General features: G+C 44.3%; 3 protein-coding genes across 4 annotated transcripts; 1 reads left to right on the top strand and 2 right to left on the bottom strand.

The window, feature by feature from the left end:
- Positions 1 to 133: 133 nt before the first annotated feature.
- On the bottom strand, positions 134 to 5104 carry ftsj1 (FtsJ RNA 2'-O-methyltransferase 1). Of its 2 annotated transcripts, none has more exons than XM_076732018.1 (11): positions 5060 to 5104; positions 4222 to 4358; positions 3964 to 4033; positions 3692 to 3803; positions 3496 to 3574; positions 3346 to 3398; positions 3221 to 3274; positions 3003 to 3105; positions 2452 to 2535; positions 2042 to 2145; positions 134 to 1082 (listed from the first exon to the last, which is right to left on the bottom strand). In XM_076732018.1, exons 2-11 carry the CDS (start codon positions 4340 to 4342, stop codon positions 909 to 911), a joined length of 954 nt encoding a protein of 317 aa, XP_076588133.1. In that variant the 5' UTR covers positions 4343 to 4358; positions 5060 to 5104; the 3' UTR covers positions 134 to 908. The 2 variants fall into 2 exon arrangements, with proteins under 2 accessions (XP_076588133.1, XP_076588134.1); XM_076732019.1 differs by having other exon boundaries at positions 5056 to 5079.
- A 615-nt stretch (positions 5105 to 5719) lies between these two features.
- LOC143322507 (serine/threonine-protein kinase pim-3-like) lies at positions 5720 to 10983 on the bottom strand. Its single transcript, XM_076733739.1, has 6 exons — positions 10600 to 10983; positions 9708 to 9817; positions 8689 to 8739; positions 7905 to 8268; positions 7536 to 7712; positions 5720 to 7156 (listed from the first exon to the last, which is right to left on the bottom strand). Exons 1-6 carry the CDS (start codon positions 10676 to 10678, stop codon positions 6966 to 6968), a joined length of 972 nt encoding a protein of 323 aa, XP_076589854.1. The 5' UTR covers positions 10679 to 10983; the 3' UTR covers positions 5720 to 6965.
- A 2172-nt stretch (positions 10984 to 13155) lies between these two features.
- On the top strand, positions 13156 to 14592 carry kbtbd13b (kelch repeat and BTB domain containing 13b). Its single transcript, XM_076733738.1, has one exon. The coding sequence runs from the start codon at positions 13156 to 13158 to the stop codon at positions 14590 to 14592; it is 1437 nt and encodes a 478-aa protein (XP_076589853.1).
- Positions 14593 to 21120: the final 6528 nt, after the last annotated feature.

Raw genomic sequence — 21120 nt, 5'->3', positions numbered from 1 at the left:
TTTCAGAACCTCAACATTGAGAGTAGGTGAGGTAAATGGACGAGGGGGATTTTAAAGGAATCTTTTGGTTTTATTCTATATTCTTTTAAAATCCACTGTGTGTGTTCATGTTGATAAAGGAACATGTCAGCTAGTGTAACAGTGAGACTCATCCATGCGTTTTTAATAGCTTTTGGACAACAATGGCACAGAGAAATAAGATACATCAGACTTTGAGTGCACACACAGGTCTGCATGAGGGATTTGCTGACCAGAAGAAAAATATAGAGTATCGTTAGACGTGATGCTGGCGTGGAGAAGGAGCTCTCCTCGCTAAAACTGAGGGCTTTTCCTTTTTTTCTATGTGCTGCTACATCTTACATCTAGAGCCACGGATCAGATGTTAGGATATTTCCTGTGGAAAAAATAAGACCTGTAAAGAAGTTTTATAGTTTTTTGTCTGAGTTATAATGTCTTAGGAAATATGGGACCACACAGAGTTTAAAGTGACCTTTAATGCTTTGGTTGCAGCTAGAAGACCACCAAGTTCATACTATTTGAATAGGTCACTTTAAAGGTCAGTAGTGGCAACTTCCTGCAGAGTGAATCATAATTCATGAAAACCACAATGCCAGTTCGCCTCTAAGAAATGAGTTTTATTTTTAAAATATAAACATTTGCATTTCTCCAGCCTGACGGATGAAGGATCTGTCACAAAATACTCCAATAAAACATATTCCGATTGGACAAGCATCCAGTACAGCGACAGGTCATAAGCAGGTTTAGTCTAGCTTAGCACAAAGACTGGAGGCAGGAGGAAACTGGACTGAGCTAAAAAAAAAAAAAAAAATCCAGACTGTTCCTTTAATGTCGACTCTGTCCTTTTTCTCCTGGAGTTTTTTTCGACCAATCAGCAGCAGTCAGACGTGTCAGGTGGACTCTGCTGGTGGCTGTGTCTCATCTTGTCTCTGGTTGGGACTGGGGGACAGTGCGTCCTCTCTGGACAGCAGGTTGTTCTTGCGGAGGTGGCAGGCCTGCTGGTAGGGGGGGCGGATGGGCGGCTGGGTGGGGGGGGTGTACTGATACTGTTTGCCAGCATCCAGCTGAAGAAATAAACAGTGAGAAAAATGGACATGGACAGGTGTGAGACTGTGTCAAGACAAGGGGAAACAAAGATCACTCTGAAACAAGAAACCCTTAATTTATCTTAAGTTTATCCCTGAAAAGACACCAATTCCAAATCCTTGAGCTCTTTTCAGACCTGGAATATGAAAGATAGAGACAGAGTGCGATTAGCTCCCACCCCCGGAGGGAAAAACTATTAATTGCTCTCCATTGACTTTGTACTGTGTGGAAGTGCCTCCTTGTCACTTCTGTCTTCGAGCAAACAACAGAAAAATGCCTAAAAGCTGCTCTTCAGTTTGTCATTACACCTTCTCCTCTCTGGTGGATGAAGAGCGCTAAAATAATCCTGTGACGTGCAGAAATCTGACATTTTTAGCTAGCTACAGGCATTTTGTTAGCATTCAGCTCTCGGTTGCATATTGCGATGGCCGACTGTTTTGCCATCTGGTGGGCGCGGTGGCTTTGGCCAGAGTGACATAACAACTGTTTATGGCTGCCGGCTGCAGCGCTCTCACTCAATTCTGGAAAAAAATCAAAAATTGTTGTCGTCATGAGACGTCTTAGACACAAAAACGTGGGAATACAGGGTCGATAAACACAGATAATATTTGACTGTAATTTCTCCCATTTGTGTGGGACATTGAAATCGATTAAGGTCAATCTAATGTACTAATTAAGGGTGACTTTCATGCTATTTCTTTAATTCGAAAGGTTTTCTTGCCATTAACTCATGCAGAGCAGATTATCCATCAAAAGTACTTTGATATATTACAATCAAGTCATTTGGATATTAATGATACCACCAAAATCCATATAAAACACCTTAATTACATCATTAATGGAATTTGAAGTGATAAAATGAAATGAATGACACCCGTTAAAACAATAATAAGAACCAGCTTTCTGTTTGACAGCAAAGAAAAGGAGGACGAATCACCTGCAGCGGGTAAGTTCTGTCTGAGTCGAAGGCGCTGAGATCACCACACGCCAGGAAGGGAACGATGACACGGTTTGGACCCTCTAACTGGTTAAAGTCCACATCTGAAGGACAGACACCAAAACCCAGACTGAGACAGACAGAGGAGAACCAGGACCAGGACGTGCAGGGAAGTACAGACTGATCCATGGAGGATTGATGTGACTAAAACAGGTACGATTACTCAAAATGACAGAGAAACCACACTGTGATCAGATCTCAGTATGGACCTCCAGATGTGCTCTGGATGATCCAGTGGCACTCTGATTCTCATCTGTTCGGATGCATTCACATCAGCGCTAACACAAGTCTTTCCTGGTCCAGACAAATGTCCAGATTCAGACCACATATGGAAGACGGCTCAGAGTTACCGTAGGAATGATCCAGCAGAGGGTTGGACATGTTGGGGACGTAACCTTCAGGAGGACAGTAATTCTGACACACCACGAAGGCCTCTGCACAGACAGACAGACAGACAGACAGATACTGAGTGTAACACCAACACCACAGGCTCAGCTGTGAATTAATCTGGCAAAATCAACACAGACTGAATCAGTTTTCAGTTTAAATTAAGATTATTTGTGCGGCTCCTTTCTACAGCCTGAAGCACAAAAGCCTCAGATGTATAAACAGAGCTGGTTCAGGACCTGAGACACCCCACCGAAGACTCATTTCCTGTCTCTGTCACTGGCAGTCCTGAAGCAATTGATTCCAGTTGAAGTGAACATGAGCACATGTTCATAGTCTCAAAAGTGGCCACTTAGGAGACAGGAAGTGTCTACCGTGTCCTACCAGTGCCGCAGCTCGTCATGGGTAACGTTGCTGTAGAGCACTTTTGGCATAAACAATCACTACGTGAGCTGGGGGGCGGGGTTTGCCTCCTGTTCAAGCCGTGTGATTGGTCAGCAGGGCAGTGGCTCACCGATGCTGGAGTTTCTGCTACTGCGAGGTTTGGCGCAGGTCACACCACTGAAGAAGATCTTCAGCTGAGAGTACAGCAGCGTCACGTCTTTACCTCTGAAGATCTGAGACACGCAGGACAGGAAGGGGTTAATACAGCCTGATCTGACGGTGCCCACAATGCACCGCTGCACGCAACTGTTGGATGTGTTTCAGGCATGTTAAGTCGTAAAAACTCACTTTGGCCACAAACGTCCCTCCAGGCTTCAGGACATGAGTTGTGATGTTCAGAGCCTGAGAGACAAACCACTTTCAGCATGACATCACAGACTGACAGACCAATAAAAACACACCTCTGTACTTACAGCCAATAGGAGCTGAGCCTGGATGTACTCATCCACATCATGGAGCCCGGTTACTGTAGAAAAGGAACAGGACAGAACAGCTCCTGACGGCTGAATGGAAACATTAAAGCTGGTGAGCTGGTGAGGACAGACAGGAAGTGAGCGTCTCACCATCTGGAGCTCCATCACACACCACCAGGTCGGCCGGCTGACCCTCAAAGTGACGGATTATCTCCTGGGCTGTCGACACCTGAGAGGAAGAGGACGATACAGGTCATATGATGCACTATTCAAAGTCAGCAGTCCAACAAGGTTTGTCCTCGTCCATACGGGTGTTCTACCAGACTTTTCTTCATCTTGTCCTGACCTTGGTGATGTCTCCCTGGATCTGAGTGACTCCTGGAAGAGGAGCCATAGCCTGCAGGTCCACCGCCACGATCTTCACCTCCTCACCCTCCTCACCTTTCTCCTCCCGCCCTCTGAATGCAGAAACAAAGCAATCAATAAAAGCTGTAACTGAAATGCAAAGCTGCACCCCGGATTTAAAATATTTTTCATTTGTTCAATTAGTAGCCACACAGATGATTTCTGTCCAGATACGTCCACACATTCATTTAAAAATCCAAATAAAAGGAAAACCTGAGTTTCCGACTGAGGACCTGACTCCAGCTGCCAGGAGCTGCACACAGATCCACTGCTCTGTTCACACCTGGGAGAGAAAAATGACCTTCATGAATGATTTTTTAAACTAAATATTTAAGAAAAGACAGCATAAGAGTACAGTCAGTTCTATCAGCCTGTACCGAGCCTGGGGAGGGAGGAACCCATCCTCTAAGAATCCACCCATAGACAGAAGGTACGAGCGGAGCCGTGTCTCAGGTGTTCTGTGGGTCTCACCTGTGAACAGGTTGAACTCGTGATCGAGCTGCAGCAGCTTGAAGGCGCTCCTCGCTCTCCAGCCCTCCTCTTTGGCCAGACGGTAGTAAATGTCCCGCTTGTCTTTGGAGGAGCGACCCATCCTGACCTCTGACCCTCTGATGGCAAACACACGTAGATCCAGCAGCACAACAACTATGTTTATACTGGTTTCTCTTCTTTAACTGGAATTACTGTCATGATGGGATCAATTATTTCAGGATTTCATCTCACTATATCTGAAAACACTGAGTGATTCATCATCTGTTTTTCTTTTCTGAACATAATTTCATTGTTAAAAAAATCTACACATTAAAAAAATCTGCTTCTTGTAAATACAAATTCTTCCAACACTGCAAAATACCTTCAACTGGTCATCAATTTAGCATAAACTGGGTTCATTATCACTGTCAGGTCTGTTATGTCGCCCCAACCGAATTACACCGTGATGAACAACGTGTGCAATAACTCTTCCAGTCAAAGTTTTACAATGTGAGTAGTGTTTGTTTATTCCATGTTAGCCGATTTGAAGGGCACCTCTGATTGAAACTAGAAATGTACGTATTTGTAATCTAATGAACCCTGTCTTCGCGCTGCAGAATGGTTAACATGGTCTAATTCATTTTTTGAACGGAGTTTGGCGACGTATGCGCAAGAAACGGCATATTTCATGGCTGCCTGAGCTTTCTCACTGATGTTAGGTCCGTGTGTGCCTCTGGGTTAAATATACACACACTTATACTAGACAATACACGTGTAGCAATTACATCATGTCTCATTATACCGAGTTTATGAGCCATTTACAAAGTGTTTCACCTACTGTTCACGTGCAGTTCCGGTGTTGACGATGACGGGACCCTGATAGCTGTCCCTGAGCGCCTGTTCAGAATGACGTCGCAGAAACCTGCAGCCGAACCTAAATGTGTATTTCAAACAGCAATTTCTGATTCCCCAAAAATGTTTTGAATCGTATATTCATCAGTAACCTAGTTTTCAACTTTTTTTAAAAAATATATATTTTTGTTTTATTTTTTTTCCCCCTTTTGAATTTACCGGTTTTCCCGGTTTCTCGTCTCAGTAGCGGCCACACGGTGTCGCTGCAGACACATGAAATTACTTTCTGTAGAAAAGATTAACACCGCTAAAGCGGTAAAAAGCCATTTATTTTGTATGAAAGAATTTATAACATAGGGATTTATTTGCCAAGTTTGTACGCAGTTTACAAGATTATTAAATGATTAGAAATAATTTAAAAACCAATGAAATGAAAGGAGGCTTTTTTCCCTCTCCCTCAATTTACAATTTTAATATTAATGATCCTTAATTAAGTGGCTGTTCACGGTGGTCTTTGTGTAAAATAAGTGTATTTTCCTATTAAATCAAGGAATTAACTGAAATGGCACTTGGCATTAAGGAGAAATTGGTGTAAATTTTAAGTCATGTGATTGGTAGAGGAAAAAAAAAAACATCAGACAGAAATCAGTTTCTGTACAAAAGGTTTAATTTGAGGAAAAAATCATGAAAAAATACTTTTTTCCTGTCAGAAATGTAAATAATACCAAAAACTTGAACAAATGGAATGAGAAAATGAGTTAAAACCCTCAAACCGGATGTGAGAAAACTCAAACCTGAAATGATTTTGTTCTCGTTTTTGGCAACAACAAAATTACAAAAACACAAAACATTTTAGAAAAGTTAGACATAAGACAGCTTAAATAAATAACCACAGGATGAGGAATGTCTCTTTACTAAATATATAAAACATAAAAATGTACTTATACACATTTATTCAATATACAAAACTGAATATTTGCATTGACTGTGCGTTTAGAAAAGAGAGGAGACAGATGGAGCCTCAGAGGCCGTTTGAGAAAAACTCATCATCATATCAGGTATCGAACAAACACCAACTTCTAAACAGATCAAAGAACAATGAGCCGAGGGCGTCGCCTTCCTGCATCTCTTCAGCTGTCACTATCCAACATTTTTGTTCATTTTCCTGAATTTTATCCAGAAAAAAGTCCTTGTCTGTCGACCGTGAGACGTGTTGGATGAAGGAGACGTTTCTACTCAGCAGAGTAAAGCATCAAAAATCATGTTTTGGTATCAGAACTGAGACTCGAATCCAGTGTCTGAACCAGTTCCAGCTCAGACGTGTGTGTGTGCGTGTGTGTTTCAAGTATCCACCACATCAGCAGGTGAGGAACCTTCGCTGGCATCACAGGGTGGGTGTTTGGTTCCTCAGAGGACAGGAAAAACGTCCTATTAAAAAAAAAAAAAAAAAAGGTGCAGTATGTTGGGACGTGGCCACTTGTGAAAGGCCATTCCACAGATAGGGGGCAGCATATCTCCATCTCCAGCGGCGTCCCAGTGAACCCGGCTGGGTTCTCCTGCCATTTAACCACATTTTCATTTGGGTTCTTTAATAGACCTCATTATCTAAACTACAAGGAACCTCTGAAGAACGGCCCAGTCCAGCTCCTGATCTGCAGTTCCCCTGGCGGCGCTCCACCCACAGCAGCTTTCAGACTCCAGGCACTCTGAAACTGGAAGACCGGGTGGAGGGCAACGCCGGCGTCGAGGCTCCATCGTCTGTGAGCAGGAGGGGGCGCCGCTCAGAGTCAACCACATCCTGAACGCTGACTCATGCCAGCACGATCACAAGGTAACGGAACACCTGTCAGTCAAGTCCGCGCCACACCCACTGGCAGCCTCCATATGACCAATCAGAGGCTCTGCTGGCTGGAGGAGGAAGACGAGGAAGAGGAGTCGGCCGTGATGGCGTGGAGTGTGATGCTACTGTCGTGTGTCTGCTGTCCCTCGCTGCCCGTCACCCACGGGTGGAGGAGGATCTGCTCCAGGGTCGGCCGGTCGGACGGCTGCTGGCTCAGACACCAGCCAATCAGCTGCTCGCACTCTGTGACAGAAAAACGATGACATGACGGAAATGAGACGCTACGGCACCAAAGAACGAACTGAGGGAACGTCACTCGTCGACTTCACGCTCTTTGTGCCCTGAGCTGAGTCTTTCAGGCAGAACTTCCTGCCTGGCAGCAGACCAACCACAAAATAAGTTAAGATCAGTGTCGTGTCGAGTTCTCCTGCACCAAACTGGGAAAAACAGTTCTTCATGGGTGTCACGGTGAAACAGGACAGGGACAAACAAACTGCTGTCACAAAACAGGAAACAAGATCCAGAAGCGAGGACGGGAGTGTCCGCATACTTTTGGCCATATAGTGTATCTGCATTGATTCAAAGGCTCTCTAAGCCACCAACTCGTCACACGTGGACTCACCTGAGGACACTTTTCGCCTGAAGTAGACTCGTCCTCTCAGGATCTCCTCGTCCTGCTCGAAGGGGATGTCTCCACAGACCATGTCATAGAGCAGCACGCCGAGCGACCAGACGGTGGCCGAGTGACCGTGGTACCGGTGGAACCGGATCCACTCCGGAGGACTGTACACCCGTGTACCTGGAGGGAGGAGGGAGTGGTCATGAGGCATCTTATATATCCAACGACGTACAACTACGATCTGGCCGAGGCTCAGACACGCTAACAGGATGCCAGTATGCAGGAAGTGAGTTTTTATGTAAAATCCATGACTGCACCACATCAATCAGCCTGTCGACGCAGCTTTTATAACTATTGGACGATCAGACTCACCGTCGAACTCGGTGTAGGCGGCGTCTTTAAGGAGGGCCGCTGAGCCGAAGTCGATGAGTTTGATCTGTCCGGTCCTCAGATCCACCAGCAGGTTCTCGTCCTTGATGTCTCGGTGGACGACGCCGCAGGTGTAGCAGTGACGCACGGCCTCAAGCACCTGCAGGAAGAAGCCTCGGGCCGCGGCCTCGTCCAGCGCGCCGCGCTCCGTGATGTAGTCGAACAAGTCCTGCCCCGGCTCGGGCCGCTCCATCACCATCAGCCAGCCGTCCGCCCGCTCCCACCAGTCCAAGAGCCGCACCACGCCGCCAAACGCCCCGCCCACTTTCTTCAACAACACGATCTCCAGAGGGACGACCGCACCGCACTGCCAGAGCATCAACAAGAACATTTAAAGATACAGCATCGACTGACCGCCCCTGAAATTAATCTGAGGGGAAACGTCTGATTCAGCCTCTCAGACGTGAAGATCTGACGCTTTTCTTCGTCAGATACGACGAGCGAACGGAACATATTTGAGTTTTGGACAGATCAGACAAAACTTATCAAAATCTTTAATTCACTTGAAGATTTTACAACATACTCAGGTGCTCTGAACGCCACTTGTTGTCTTTAATGACAAAGACACCTGACAATTTTGTCAGGTCTCTGTTAAAAAAAGATTCTTGATCACAATGACCCTTTTTCCAACAAATTGATAACTAATATAGCAGCTGAAGTAGTAATTAATGACAGGAAGTCATTAGGAAACAGTTAATCTGTGGGTGAACATGCATTTAAATCTCACCAGAGAGCCCCACTCAGTCACTCTGTCCCTGCACACATGCTTCACCGCCACCTGCGTACAAACACAAACATCATTAACACACAGGTAGTAAAACACATAATAAACAGCAGCCATAGTTCAACTCTGTAACATGAAGCTTTGTGTTTGCTGCCTCAGCCTTTGCATGTTTTTCTTTCTTGAAGAATGAAAATGACTTTCCCACCAGTTTCAGGTGATGCTATAAAATTGTTATTCGACGTGAAACTACTTCCTGCTTCCAGAGAGTATAAAGCAACTTATTGTTTCAATATAAGAACTGAGTAAAGCTTCACAGAACCACACTTCTTTGTGAAAACAAAGACCACATGCCAGCCAGATTGTGCTGTCAAGCTGCCCAGCTGATAACAATAAAATAGGAAGAGAATAGACTCTGCCTTCCAAATAAAAGCATGAAATCAAAATATGCTTCTTGTTTGGTACAGCAGCTGTTATAATCTGAAAATGTTAGTCCAAATAGAAACAGACAGTTTGAAATATTGTAAGGGAAATTAAAGCCATAGTTTATTGAATGATAATCTGTTCGCTTTCTAGACAAAAAATGTCACAACAGAGGAACCAATGAGTCAGGGAGGAAGTCTTTATTCAGGAAGGCAAACAGCTTTAACATACAAATTACTAGTAATAATGTGGTGAAACTGTAAGATGCTGTTTTCTGAGGACTAGAATTAGGTTTCTATTGAAGTTTTTCAGCCAACTTGGACAAGCAGTCCCTTCACGCTTCACAATAAAATGGAAATAGGAACATCTTTAATTCCACTAATATTACACTATGGCTGCGGAAGGATCACTGAAATAGTAAAAAGGACCTTATGGTGACATTTTCGTCACCTCCTTTTTCCAAGGTCACCTCTAATGAGATTTCCGTGCGGCTTTTATTTTAAGGGCCTAAACCGGAAACGCAGCTGCTTGCTGTGTGCACCTTGACGCTCCGAGCTGCGGCCATGTGGAGAGACCAAAACAAAGCGGCGCCCCGCTCTTACCGGCAGCCCGTCGGCGAGGCGGACAGCGGAGAAGACAGTGCCGAATCCTCCGCTGCCGAGCACCGAACCCAGCCGGTACAGCTTCTCAAACGGCTGCTTCTCCGCTTTGGCTGAAAAACACAGAACAACAAATAAATCGCGGCAGTTCCCTGTGATTTGGACTGTTCAGGCGCTCAAATGGTGCGCCAAAACCTGTAACCCCCCCAAACAAAACAGACACGTCTCTGTCCATGTGTCCTCGGAGTATTGTTGTTTAGCATCTTCATCTTTACACAAATCTCTTAATATAAGAAGGCTTTAAAAAAAAAAAGTGCTGCCTTAAATATCCAACAATCACTGGACACACTCGACCGCACGGCCGAGTGTCCTCAGATGACCTGCTGCTCTGGAGTCAGCCGTTTAAAAATGGTGGACTGTCGACAGCATCATCATCATCATCATGATCATCATCATGATCATCTAAAGCATCAACTCTTCAAACGACGTTACGTGAACAAAGTAAAGAAGAAACAGATGCCGTTTAAACAGAGGAGATCAGGGTTGTTGTTTTTTTCGAGATGAGCACAGATTTTGGCACAACACCTGGCTTTCAAAATGGCACCAGACAGTGTTATTTAAAGGTCATACAGGAGCACCCAGCCACTGAGCGACTGAAAATTAATTTATTTAAATAACGACTGTCAATTCTTCAGTGAAAAATGCCAAATTTAGCCGCTCCCAGCCCTCCAACGTGAAGATACGATGCTTTTGGCTCTATCGGCTGAGTTAATTTGAACACATGTGGCTTTTAAGAGGATCTTAACTGAGATGCCGGTTAGGTGAAGAACAGCGGTCCGCTCACAGAGTCTAATGGGAGACAGAAAACGTCGTAACACCGGGACGTTGTCGTTACCTTGCTGCAGATGGAGCTTCGCCGGCAGATCCATGCTGGACGAGATGTGAGGAAAGGAGCCCAGTTTAGAGAGCAGCATGCTGCTCGAAACTATCCCAAAAGACGAAAACACACCTCGAAAATAATCACGTAACAAGTGCAGGTTAACAGCGGGGTCCTCGGCCCTTCTCACGGGCGAAATAACACGAAAACACGATGAAACTCCATCGATAATCCAGTCATCCACACAGCCCGGTCTAACGTCCAGAGGAAGCGCGCCACTCTGCCTCTCCGTCCGCCGCTGTTAATATTTACTGAGATCAGATAGATCCTTCCGCCCGGCCCCGGCCGAACGTTAAATAACACCTCAGAACCTGCCGCTCTTCATACCCAAAGGTTCACACCTGGACAAACAGCGATGTGCCGAGGTGTGTCAGTTCACGGGAATTTTAAGTCGGTGACATCAAAAAGGAGCCCTGAACCAATGAGAAAACACGCGAACTAATTTTACGAAGGAGGACAGGCGCAGGGATGCCGAGAGGGTCACTCCGGTAGTGCTGCGGCTCATCACAGAGGGGATAATAATGTATTTTATATATAATAATATAAGTCTTACTAAAAAAAACAAAACAAAAAAAAAGTTATAATTATTATAACAATTTGTATACCCAGTTTAAATATAATCAATTGAAACTGAACATGACCCAACATAATAATGTAAATGATGATTCTAAAGGTTTGCAGTTCATCTATCACTTGACCCAGTCTGAAATCAGGTTAATCCAAGCAGTTCAGCTCTTTCAATCAGTTTTTCTGATTTAAATATATTTATCTATAGAAGAAGTAATTTGATCCTTACTTGAGTAAAAGTAGCAATACCACAACATAAAGGTGACTGGTAAACGAGTCGTGAAATAAGCAATCCAGTACCTCCAAATTGCACTTACATTCAGTGCCTGATAGAGAGTAACTTTCCACACACTGTGAGAATAGGACTGCATTATAAGTGGCTGGTAAGTGGTGTGTTAGACCACCGCCTCTGTACAGTGGTGGTCTTTCCAGTTTGACATGGATGGCTTCTTTCACTCCTCTTTGAAACCATCTGTCTTCTCTCGCCAAAATATGTATAATGTTGTCCTCAGATGAATGTCCCTTGTCCTTGAGGAGTAGGTGGACTGCTGAGTCTTGACCTGAGGTGTTGGCTCTCCTGTGTTGTGCCAATGGCTTCCCACCAGTCAGCTGGAACTGAAGAAGCCTTTTGGATGAGAGGTGAAACGTCTTCTAGAACCACAAGCAAGTCCAGTCGCCTTTGGAAGCACAACACTGATATATCGTCACCGTTTAAGTTGATATAGAGCACATGTTAGCAAACAGCTGCTTATTTACAGCAGCCTTCGGCAGTAGCAGAGGTATTATCATTCATTTGGAGACGTGTTTGTGTCCACCTGATATTCACTCTCTTGTAGCTCTGGTTTTGGTTTCCACCAACTCCGGAGAAAAAACATTTGTCTGTTTAGCTGCTAAGAGCTCCATTTTGTCCACCAGCTCGTCTCCAGCGTGTGTCTGCTGTTTGGTTGCAGAGCAGGTGATGCACAGTTTATCTGAGCTTGTTTGCTGACAGCAGCTGCCTGCTGCTGCTGGAAATGTGCCGTAGAAAAACAAAGATTATTGAACGAGATAACTCCATTTCCCCACATAAGATGTTGTATTTCTACTTGGTGTAAACAAGGCCTCGTGGAACAACGGTGCGTCTGTCCCAGCAGAGCAGCACCTGCGGCCGCCGGCAGATCAAAGCAACCCAATGTTCCCACAATCCCCTCTGCCTGCTGACAAACTGCTGAAGCTGCTGGGATTGTTTTGATTGAGGAGGCAGCGGCCGGGTCACATGACCTGCTGTATTACTGCCCCACTGAGCCCAAATCTAGGTCAGCCCCTCCTCCCTCACTGTACGTGAATAAAGAGACAGATTGACAGAAAATAGATTTAAAGACACAAACAGGGAGCTGCTGCTGTTCTCTGGAGTGAAAACATCTTCAAACTGATCTGAGCTCACAGAAACTCACAGCTGTGCCACAAACACCTCAGCAGCGCAACAAACTGACTTAAAATCTGTCTCAACATGTGTTCAGTGAGTCCACAGCAGTCTGCTCATTGGTCCTTCAGCTGTCACTCATTGAGACTCCATTGTATTTTGGGAAAAGCAAACGGCTCGGCAGTGGAGATCTCAAAACTGTGAATCAAACCAAAACCATCATCATGGCTCGATATCCCTACAGTGAGTGAGAAAAGGTGTTGGTTGAACTGATTGGCTGTTTGCAGCAGCAGATATCACTAACCTGTGTTCTCTCGTTGCCCTCTTGTCCACAACATGAATGTGACTCAGGTCATTTGTTCTCGTCTATGTTTAGCTTCATCTATTTTGAAAGGTGTGAAACAACTGATCCTCCACGAAGAGTGAAGCTGCTTTCTTACTGACTCACTTCTCTCCAGTTCCACTTCCAGACTTCTGGAAACACTCGCACCTCTCGGCATTTTCATGGAGGATATTTTCTGAAGCGTCACTGTTAGAAAATAGGAATGTCGGTGCACAGCAGTGGATCAAACGACAGCAGCTGTGACGGTGCAGGCGAAAGATATCAACCATGTTGCGCCTCTGGACTCCTGTCAGCTAAATTAACCATCGTGGTTGGAGACAGTCACTTCTCTGAGGAGAAGATGTTTCTGGTTCAGAGCTGTGACTATTTCCGAGCTCTGTATCGCTCTGGGATGAAAGAGTGTTGGCAGGAAGAAATCCACCTCAAGTCTCTGCGTGCTCGAGGCTTCCTCATCGCCCTGGCCGTCTTACGGGGTGAGATGCCCATCCTGGACGCCGATGACATTGTTGAGGCCATCGAATGCGCCGCTTTCTTGCAGGTGGCACCGCTCACTAAGCATCTCATCAACATCCTTGACTCTGACAACTGTTTGCTGATGTATCACACAGCTGCAACCTTTGGCCTCATGGATCTTTACCGTGCTGCTGCGCTGTTTATCCGAAACATGTACGCCGACCTGGAGGCAGAGGTCAGGAAAACCCTTCCATCAGAGCTGATCTCCTACGTGGAGTCTTTGACCCCGACTGTTTTCGTGGCTGTTGGGGCCCATGTGACCTGCGGTGTGGATGAAACTGTACATGCTGCCTCCAGGACGGTCTGCTATCTGGATGAAACTGTCAATAACTGGAAGGTATTAACAGATCTTCCACTACAGGCCAGCACATCACTGGCTGGAGTGACTGTTTTAGACAACAAACTCTACATAGTTGGAGGAGTTCATGGACTTCATAAACAAGTTGTGGACTCTTGTTTCTGCTACAGCATTGAAAACAACAGCTGGAGCAGGATCTCCAGTCCGGCACAGCTGCGATACAATCTCAGCCTTGTGGGTGTAGATGGTCATCTTTATGCCATCGGAGGAGAGTACGAGCGAACACTGATGTCATCTGTGGAAATATACGATATAAGTTCAGGAGGGTGGGAGTTTGCTGCTCACTTACCTCGACCAGCGGCGGGAGCAGCATGCACCAAGGCCATGAACAGGATATTTGTGTGTTTATGGAGGCCAATGGAGACCACAGAGATCTACGAGTATGTCCGAAGTAAAGACGAGTGGCTGCTCGTTAGCTCACTGATCAGGCACCAGAGCTATGGCCACTGCATGGTCGGCCACAGGGACAGCCTGTACGTCATGAGAAACGGGCCGTCGGACGACTTCCTGAGATGCCTGATGGACTGCTACAGTCTCAGCTCGGGCCAGTGGTCGTCTCTGCCAGGACACTTTGCCAACAGCAAAGGTTCACTATTCACGGCGGTGGTGAGAGGTGACTCTGTGTTCACGCTCAACAGGACCATGACTCTGGAGTACACCATTGATGGTAAAAACTGGAAGCCCCGACGGCAAATGAAGGGTTTCCCCAGAAGCGGGTCTGTGTGGACGTTTCTGCTCCAGCTGCCAGACTCTCTCATGCTGCAGTAGCTGCTTCATTTGCTCAGGGATTTATTGGATTGTCAACATCTTTTTAGACTCACACATGGATTTTCTACACACCTGTGCTTCAGGGAATTTCTTACAACTTTGGGTCTTTGTAGTTTTGTCTATCGTTTCTATAATAATCTTCTCACCAAGCTGTTTGTTGAGACTTGAGAACATGGTATGTCCAAAAGGAAGTCAGAAAAGGTTTTGTACCAAACTCTGTTTCTCCTGTGAATAGTGTTTCCTGCATTGCTGCCCTTCATGGTTGGTCTGAGGTAAGGTTGGGTTGAATTTGAGGTAAAGGGAAACATACTTGGGCACAACAGAGGCCACATTGACTCTGAGGATACATTTTGGTTTACACTCATCCAAAGGTATGTGTCTCCATTGGCCACATCACAAGTCCAGGTATTCTTGTTACTGCCGATGGTTTGAAATCAGAGAGATTCATTTCTCTGAGGGACTTTTAAGTTCGACCTTAGACTGTATGAAACATGGATGTAGTCCTTCTGACGTTACCCACAGATTTCTGGAGAGCCATTGTGAAGGTCAGTGTCAGTGGCTCCAGCCGTCGCCATCTTAGCAGTGTCTGACTCCACCAAATACAGATACTTGTTCTCTCTTGGAGATTTTCACCTGAACTATAATAATTAATAATATAAACATTATCTTGGCTTGGGACTGCAGGAGCTCTGTTCGTCTGTTGTATTTAGAGATATTAAAGTTTTTTGATGCTGTTAAAGCTTATTGAATATAAAGCAGAGAAACTGATTTTCCATTATAATTTTTCATCTAAAATACAAAATCTTTCCTTAAATCTTTCAATAAAATGGGATTCATACTGTGATTTGAATTATTTGTTTGACTACACGCCCTCCATCATTGGCAGGATGTGTTTAAAAGATGTAAATGTAAATCTGATTCATCTCATTGAATCAGTGTGTGTCTCACTGCTGTCGACTGCATGTGAACTGCAGTGTTTGTCCTCACACAGAGCTTCTGTTTCCTGCAGCAGCCTCTGTTTCCTCTTGGCACTGAGGGATGATGACAATGGAGGTGAATGGCAGGCAGAGCCAGGCACCACAGGCCGCTGGGAGGGGCGCCAGCAGCAGGCAGTGATGCTAAATCTGACCCAGGATAAAGAGAGACGCTGGGGTCAGGCCGGGACATGGCGCTTGGGCCGACGCCCTCTGCAACCTCCGGTTTGAGTCCAGGAGTGAAGCCAGGAGCCAGAGCTTTGACTCAGTGAGGGATGAGCGTCTATCTGTGGACGTTAATCAGGTTTTCAGAGTCTGAGCGCGTGATCTGCGGGTCTGCTTTGCTGCCCTTCAAAGTCAAAATTCACTCTCAGATGATCTGCATTTGTCAAACCTGTCCTGCTTCACCTTACTTTTGAAAAAAATCCTAAACTACGCAACTATTGTCTAGTTCATGCTGTTCACTGTGTGCATGTTTGAGACCTGCTATGGGACAGCAGGTGAAAATTAGCTTTAAGCTAACTCTGGCACGGCACATGAAATGGTAACATGTATGTTTTATGTTGCACTTACTTGCTTACAAATGAAATAATAAACTAATAATAATAAACACAAAGGGATTGTCACCTGATATTTGATAGCCTCAACAATGTTTTTGACTTTTTGCCCTGGTAGCCGATGTTGGATAACGGATAGCTTAGTTTTTAAAATATATTTTTTCAATACTTCCATTTATAGTCAAAGTCTCATCAATGCAACGTCACTGAGTTATCACTGATTAGCTTAGCTCTTCAGCCTGAACGATAGCGTCACCTTCATGTTTTTATCATGATGCAGCGACATATTAATGAGTAAAACCAAACAGAAACAGTGTGGAGCTCCTTTTTGATGAGGTGAACTCACTGGAAATGTTATTTGGAGTTTATTGGAATGATGTAGATGTACCTGTAGTGATGGAGGCTGTGCAGCCGTATAGCCACAGTGTGTTGAAACGTGTGCGGATGTTTTGGTGGAGAGGGCTGTCAAATTCCTCCAACTCAGTCTTAAAACCCACATGCTGATGTGAACAGTTTATTCAGCTGATTGCCGTCATTACAATACAACACGAACAGAGTGTCAGTGAATGTATAATGTCTACAAAGGTCAAGTGTTCGTCTGTAAAGTTGGATCAAACTGAAGCTCTGATGCCTCCGGGATAACGAGGATGATGTTTGCTCTTCTTCTGCTGCCAATCCAGAGACTTTCTGAGCCAACAGCTTTGAAAAAACAGCAGTATTACCTCAGTGATGGAAAACACACAGATGGGCTGGTAAAAGGAAAGTGTGTGTTTGTTTTGACTGCCGGTTGAAGTCAGCGAGGTGACACAGTGATCCGTGATCTCCGTGTTTACATGTGATGTGTTTTTATCTGAGCAGCGCTGCAGAGGAACTAGGTCAGTCTAAATACAGCCTCCACACACACACACACACACACACACACACACACACACACACACAGACTGGTGGCCTGAAGCGGTGATGTCATCGTTGCTGTGGTGCCATTGACCCTGGGGCAGCCCCTGATCATAACCCCTCACATCTCAGCCATTCATGAATGAATGATGAATGGACTGTCACGCAAAACTTTAAAAACATCTTCATCACATTACAGTACATTTGTATCAGTATCTATTTCTCATATTATCTGGAATTTGAAGGAAATAGAGCAAAATGTCCTTTCAATAAATTCATTAATCCCCACTGAAGGAAAGGAAGCTTGACCTTTGACCTCTGCAGTAGGAAAAGTAGACTAGAAAAACCTCTCCAAATAAATACATAAAAGTTTTGGTATTTTGCATTGTATGATTTTCTCAGCTCTGCACATGCGTGAATTAGATGTAAAGAGGCTCATCCATCAGGAGGTACAACCCACCCCCAGCGTCACCCCTTCGCTGCCTTCGACACAAAGACGAGCGCTGTCTCAGTCCGTAAACGGTCGTCTCTCAGTGGGAAAAAGGCCTATTTATAGACTGTGGAGTGAGGCAGCATGAAGTTGGTCTTCTTTAAACAAATGTGGCATTAAGGACGCTCACTGGTGTGTGTGTGTGTGTGTGTGTGTGTGTGTGTGTGTGTGTTGAGTCAACTCATCACAAATATGCAGTTCATTTAGAAAACACGTTTGCATGTCTGTTGTTCTGCTGTTGGTGTTTGTCTGTGCAGGAGAGGAGAGAGAAGGTTGTAGTTCGACATTTTGGGAAATCATTTGTTTTGCTGCAGATAATCAAATGAGATGATTGACTAAGTCCCTATACTTAATTGTTCAATGTGAAACTACAGCCAACAGCCAGTTAGCTTAGCTTAGCTTAGCAGAAAGACTGAGGGAAACTGGTACAAAAAGGCCACATTGTAGTTTTACAGCAGGTTAATATGTAATATGTACTGTATATATATGTAATAAATACATGTATTTATCAGTCAGGAGTCATCACCATGAGACTGAGTCATCCAGTAGAGACTCCAGTCCTGTTCCTCTTACTTTATTACATCCATGCCTGTTTCCAGTCTTCGTGCTAAGCTAAGCTAGCTGACTGCTGGCTGTAGCTTCATATTTATCTTACAGATGTACGAGTGGTTTCAATTATATTATATTATGCGTACATTAATCTATGAATAATAATGGAATACACATTACTCTGGGCCATTCTGAATAATTAGTACCTTTGATCTTCTGATGCTAATTTTTTTGTTCTCTTACTTAATAAAAAAAAAAAAAGAAATAAAACATAACATTGAACGCAGGATTTTTTCTTGTTACATAGTATTTTTAAATTGTTGTATTGCTTTTTTTTAGTTGAGTAAATTACGCTCTGGCTGCGTCCGCTCTGCCCTCCTCTGCACCTGCTGTGGTATATGTATTTGAGTGTGTGTGTGTGTGTGTGTGTGTGTGTGTGTGTGTGTGTGTGCATGTGTGTGTGAATTTGGACTTAGAGCCAGTGTGTCCTCGGTTCACCTCTGAGCCGCTTCAGCATCAAATGCTCTCATTGGTCTTAAAGAGAAACACACAGATTTTACAGTCGGTATGAATCAGCAGGGCAAGTCACGTATGATGTCAATGAGGTTATATTTTTGTGTTTTTGTAAATTTACAAAGCAAATAATTTCATGCAAACATTTAAATGTCTTAAAACTGAAATGATAAATAAACTGGTGACAGAAATGGAGAAAAATGAGAAAGAGAGGGAAGAAGAAACAAAAGACTGAACCCACTGAGCCGGATGAACCTGCTAACCTCTCACACTGCCCCCCGCTGGACAGAACAGGCATCTCTTTTTAAGGCCCCTGGAGCATCATTTTTCAATGTGCAGGGTCCCATGACAAACATGCAACACGCGGTTTGAGAACCCTAACCCCAGAGAAATAAAACTATGCTTCCTATAATACCTTCCTGTAATAAAAAGGTCATGTTTGACACTGTAACCAAAGATGCTCTATCATCCTCGCACATGAATTCTCAATCAGACACAAATTTAGTGAAAAAGATCAAACGCAGTAACAAAAAAATTCACATTAAGAAATTAAACAATTTCTTGTGGATCAAGAAATTTAGTGTGGACACGTGGCGTAAAAGTTATGCAAAAAACATAATATAGTGGATGTGGCTGAATCCTGATGCTAACAGGTGTCGCCTCCTTTGTGTCTCTTCGTTGTGAATGAGATACCCCCTCCCCCTAACCCCCACTTCATCCCGCCTTCCCCCTTCACAATAAGCAGACAATGATGTGTGACTCCCATGAATATTAAATGTATGAATATATTTGAAAAGAGATGAGATTTTCAGTCTGCTTCCTTTAACCAGTCTCTGTTGTCAGTGATTTAATGTGTGTGTGTGTGTGTGTGTGTGTGTGTGTGTGTGTGTGTGTGTGTGTGTGTGTGTGCGTTCGTGTGGACAGCCGGCGAGGCAGCGAGGAGGTGTGGCTCAAGACATTTCTCACCAGGCCGCAGACAGCTGAACTTTGACTCCTTAACTCGTCTCAATATGTTTTCCTTCACGTTGACTTGTTGTTAGCGTGATTAGCGTGATAGCGTCCGTGAGGCTGCTGGGAGCTGAGGCTCATTCATCATCAGAGTATTGACTTTAGAGATAAGATACTGATATAAATCAGGATCGTCCACAAAGACACTCAACTGGGCTGGGCTACATTTAAGTTAGCGAGCAGCTAACCTGTGTATGTTTCATAGCTGTAAATTCTCCCATGAACTGACTCTGGAGCTGCTAGCACAGCTGGACACACTGATTGGAAGGTGTATTTTAGCCTGGTGCTAAGCTTGGTTTATTCTCTTATTCTCGAAGGTTTCTCTTCGATTTACTGCCGCTTTGATCATCATCACTTTGAAAAAATGTACAAATAAATGGAAATGGAAACCTGTTCAGGGCCTATTTCTGTACTGGATGCACAGTGGTGAAACCATGTTCTCGTATGACTGATGTCTTTTCTCATGAAGAGAGACAGATTTATGTCCCTTCTGTAGACACTAAACTGTGGAGCAGTCGTTTTCAAAAAGTCGAACATTTAATTGGTTGAAATGAATTTGAATGCAAACCATGTAAAGTAATGCACGAGTCTGAGATACAGAAGGTGTCGCATGTGTGACTGACGATGTCCATCCGGGTGGAGGTCACGGACAGCGAGTGTCTTTGTAGAGGCAGCTGTAGCTCAGGAGGAAGAGTCCACTCATCAGAAGGTCAGCGGCACTGCAGTCTGGAAGTGTGTAGTTTTTGTTCGGAGACAGTTTTTTCTGTGTTATTTATCTCCGTTTTTAATGTGAATGTTATCAGTCTCTATAGATACGTGTGATGCTCTCTGAGTTCTGACATGAATCTAAAATACAAAATCCCAACCTGTTTTACTGCTGAAGCATTAAGACGGCAGAGAGGCGTGTTCCTTTATGAAACAAAGGTGCCACAGCAACACCAAGAAGCAGAGGAACCGGAGGAACCGGAGGAACCGGAAGAACCGGAGGAACCTTGCTGCATGTTACACATGCATGTTTTGCCCCCTCATAAAGTCAGAGGGCCCCCACGGGACAGATGGATGTCTTGTTGCTGACTGACAGACCAGACGCCAACACTTTGTTGTTGTGTGCTGTTGTGGGTAACAGCCAGACCCCATTCTCTTCAGAGGTCAAAGGACAGAGGGTGTGTGGGGTTGTCTGGAGACATGAGACTGACGATGATTTCCATTATGTTTATGTTTAACATTTGTGCAAGTATCTTTGCAATATTACACCTTTTCTTCACTGTGCTTATATATTATTTGTACTGTGCAATAGTACACAAACACAGTATTTTCATGATCCATATCCTAACGGAGCCATCCTTCTAAAGGCAACTTTATTTTTATACAATTTTGTATATAATGTACATATATTTGTATGTATACAGTTGATTTTTCTTTATTTCTTATTGATTTTTGTTTTTATTCTCTTATACGTCTCCTTTATTCATTATTCTTCCTATTACTCCTGTCTGTAACAACATAATTTCCCTGGCATGGGATCAATAAAGTCTTATCTTAT

This window comes from Chaetodon auriga, chromosome 6 (assembly GCF_051107435.1).
Source record: "Chaetodon auriga isolate fChaAug3 chromosome 6, fChaAug3.hap1, whole genome shotgun sequence".
NCBI lineage: Eukaryota > Metazoa > Chordata > Actinopteri > Chaetodontiformes > Chaetodontidae > Chaetodon > Chaetodon auriga.
Note: the sequence above shows the minus strand (reverse complement) of the source record. Positions and strands in the feature narration are given on the sequence as shown.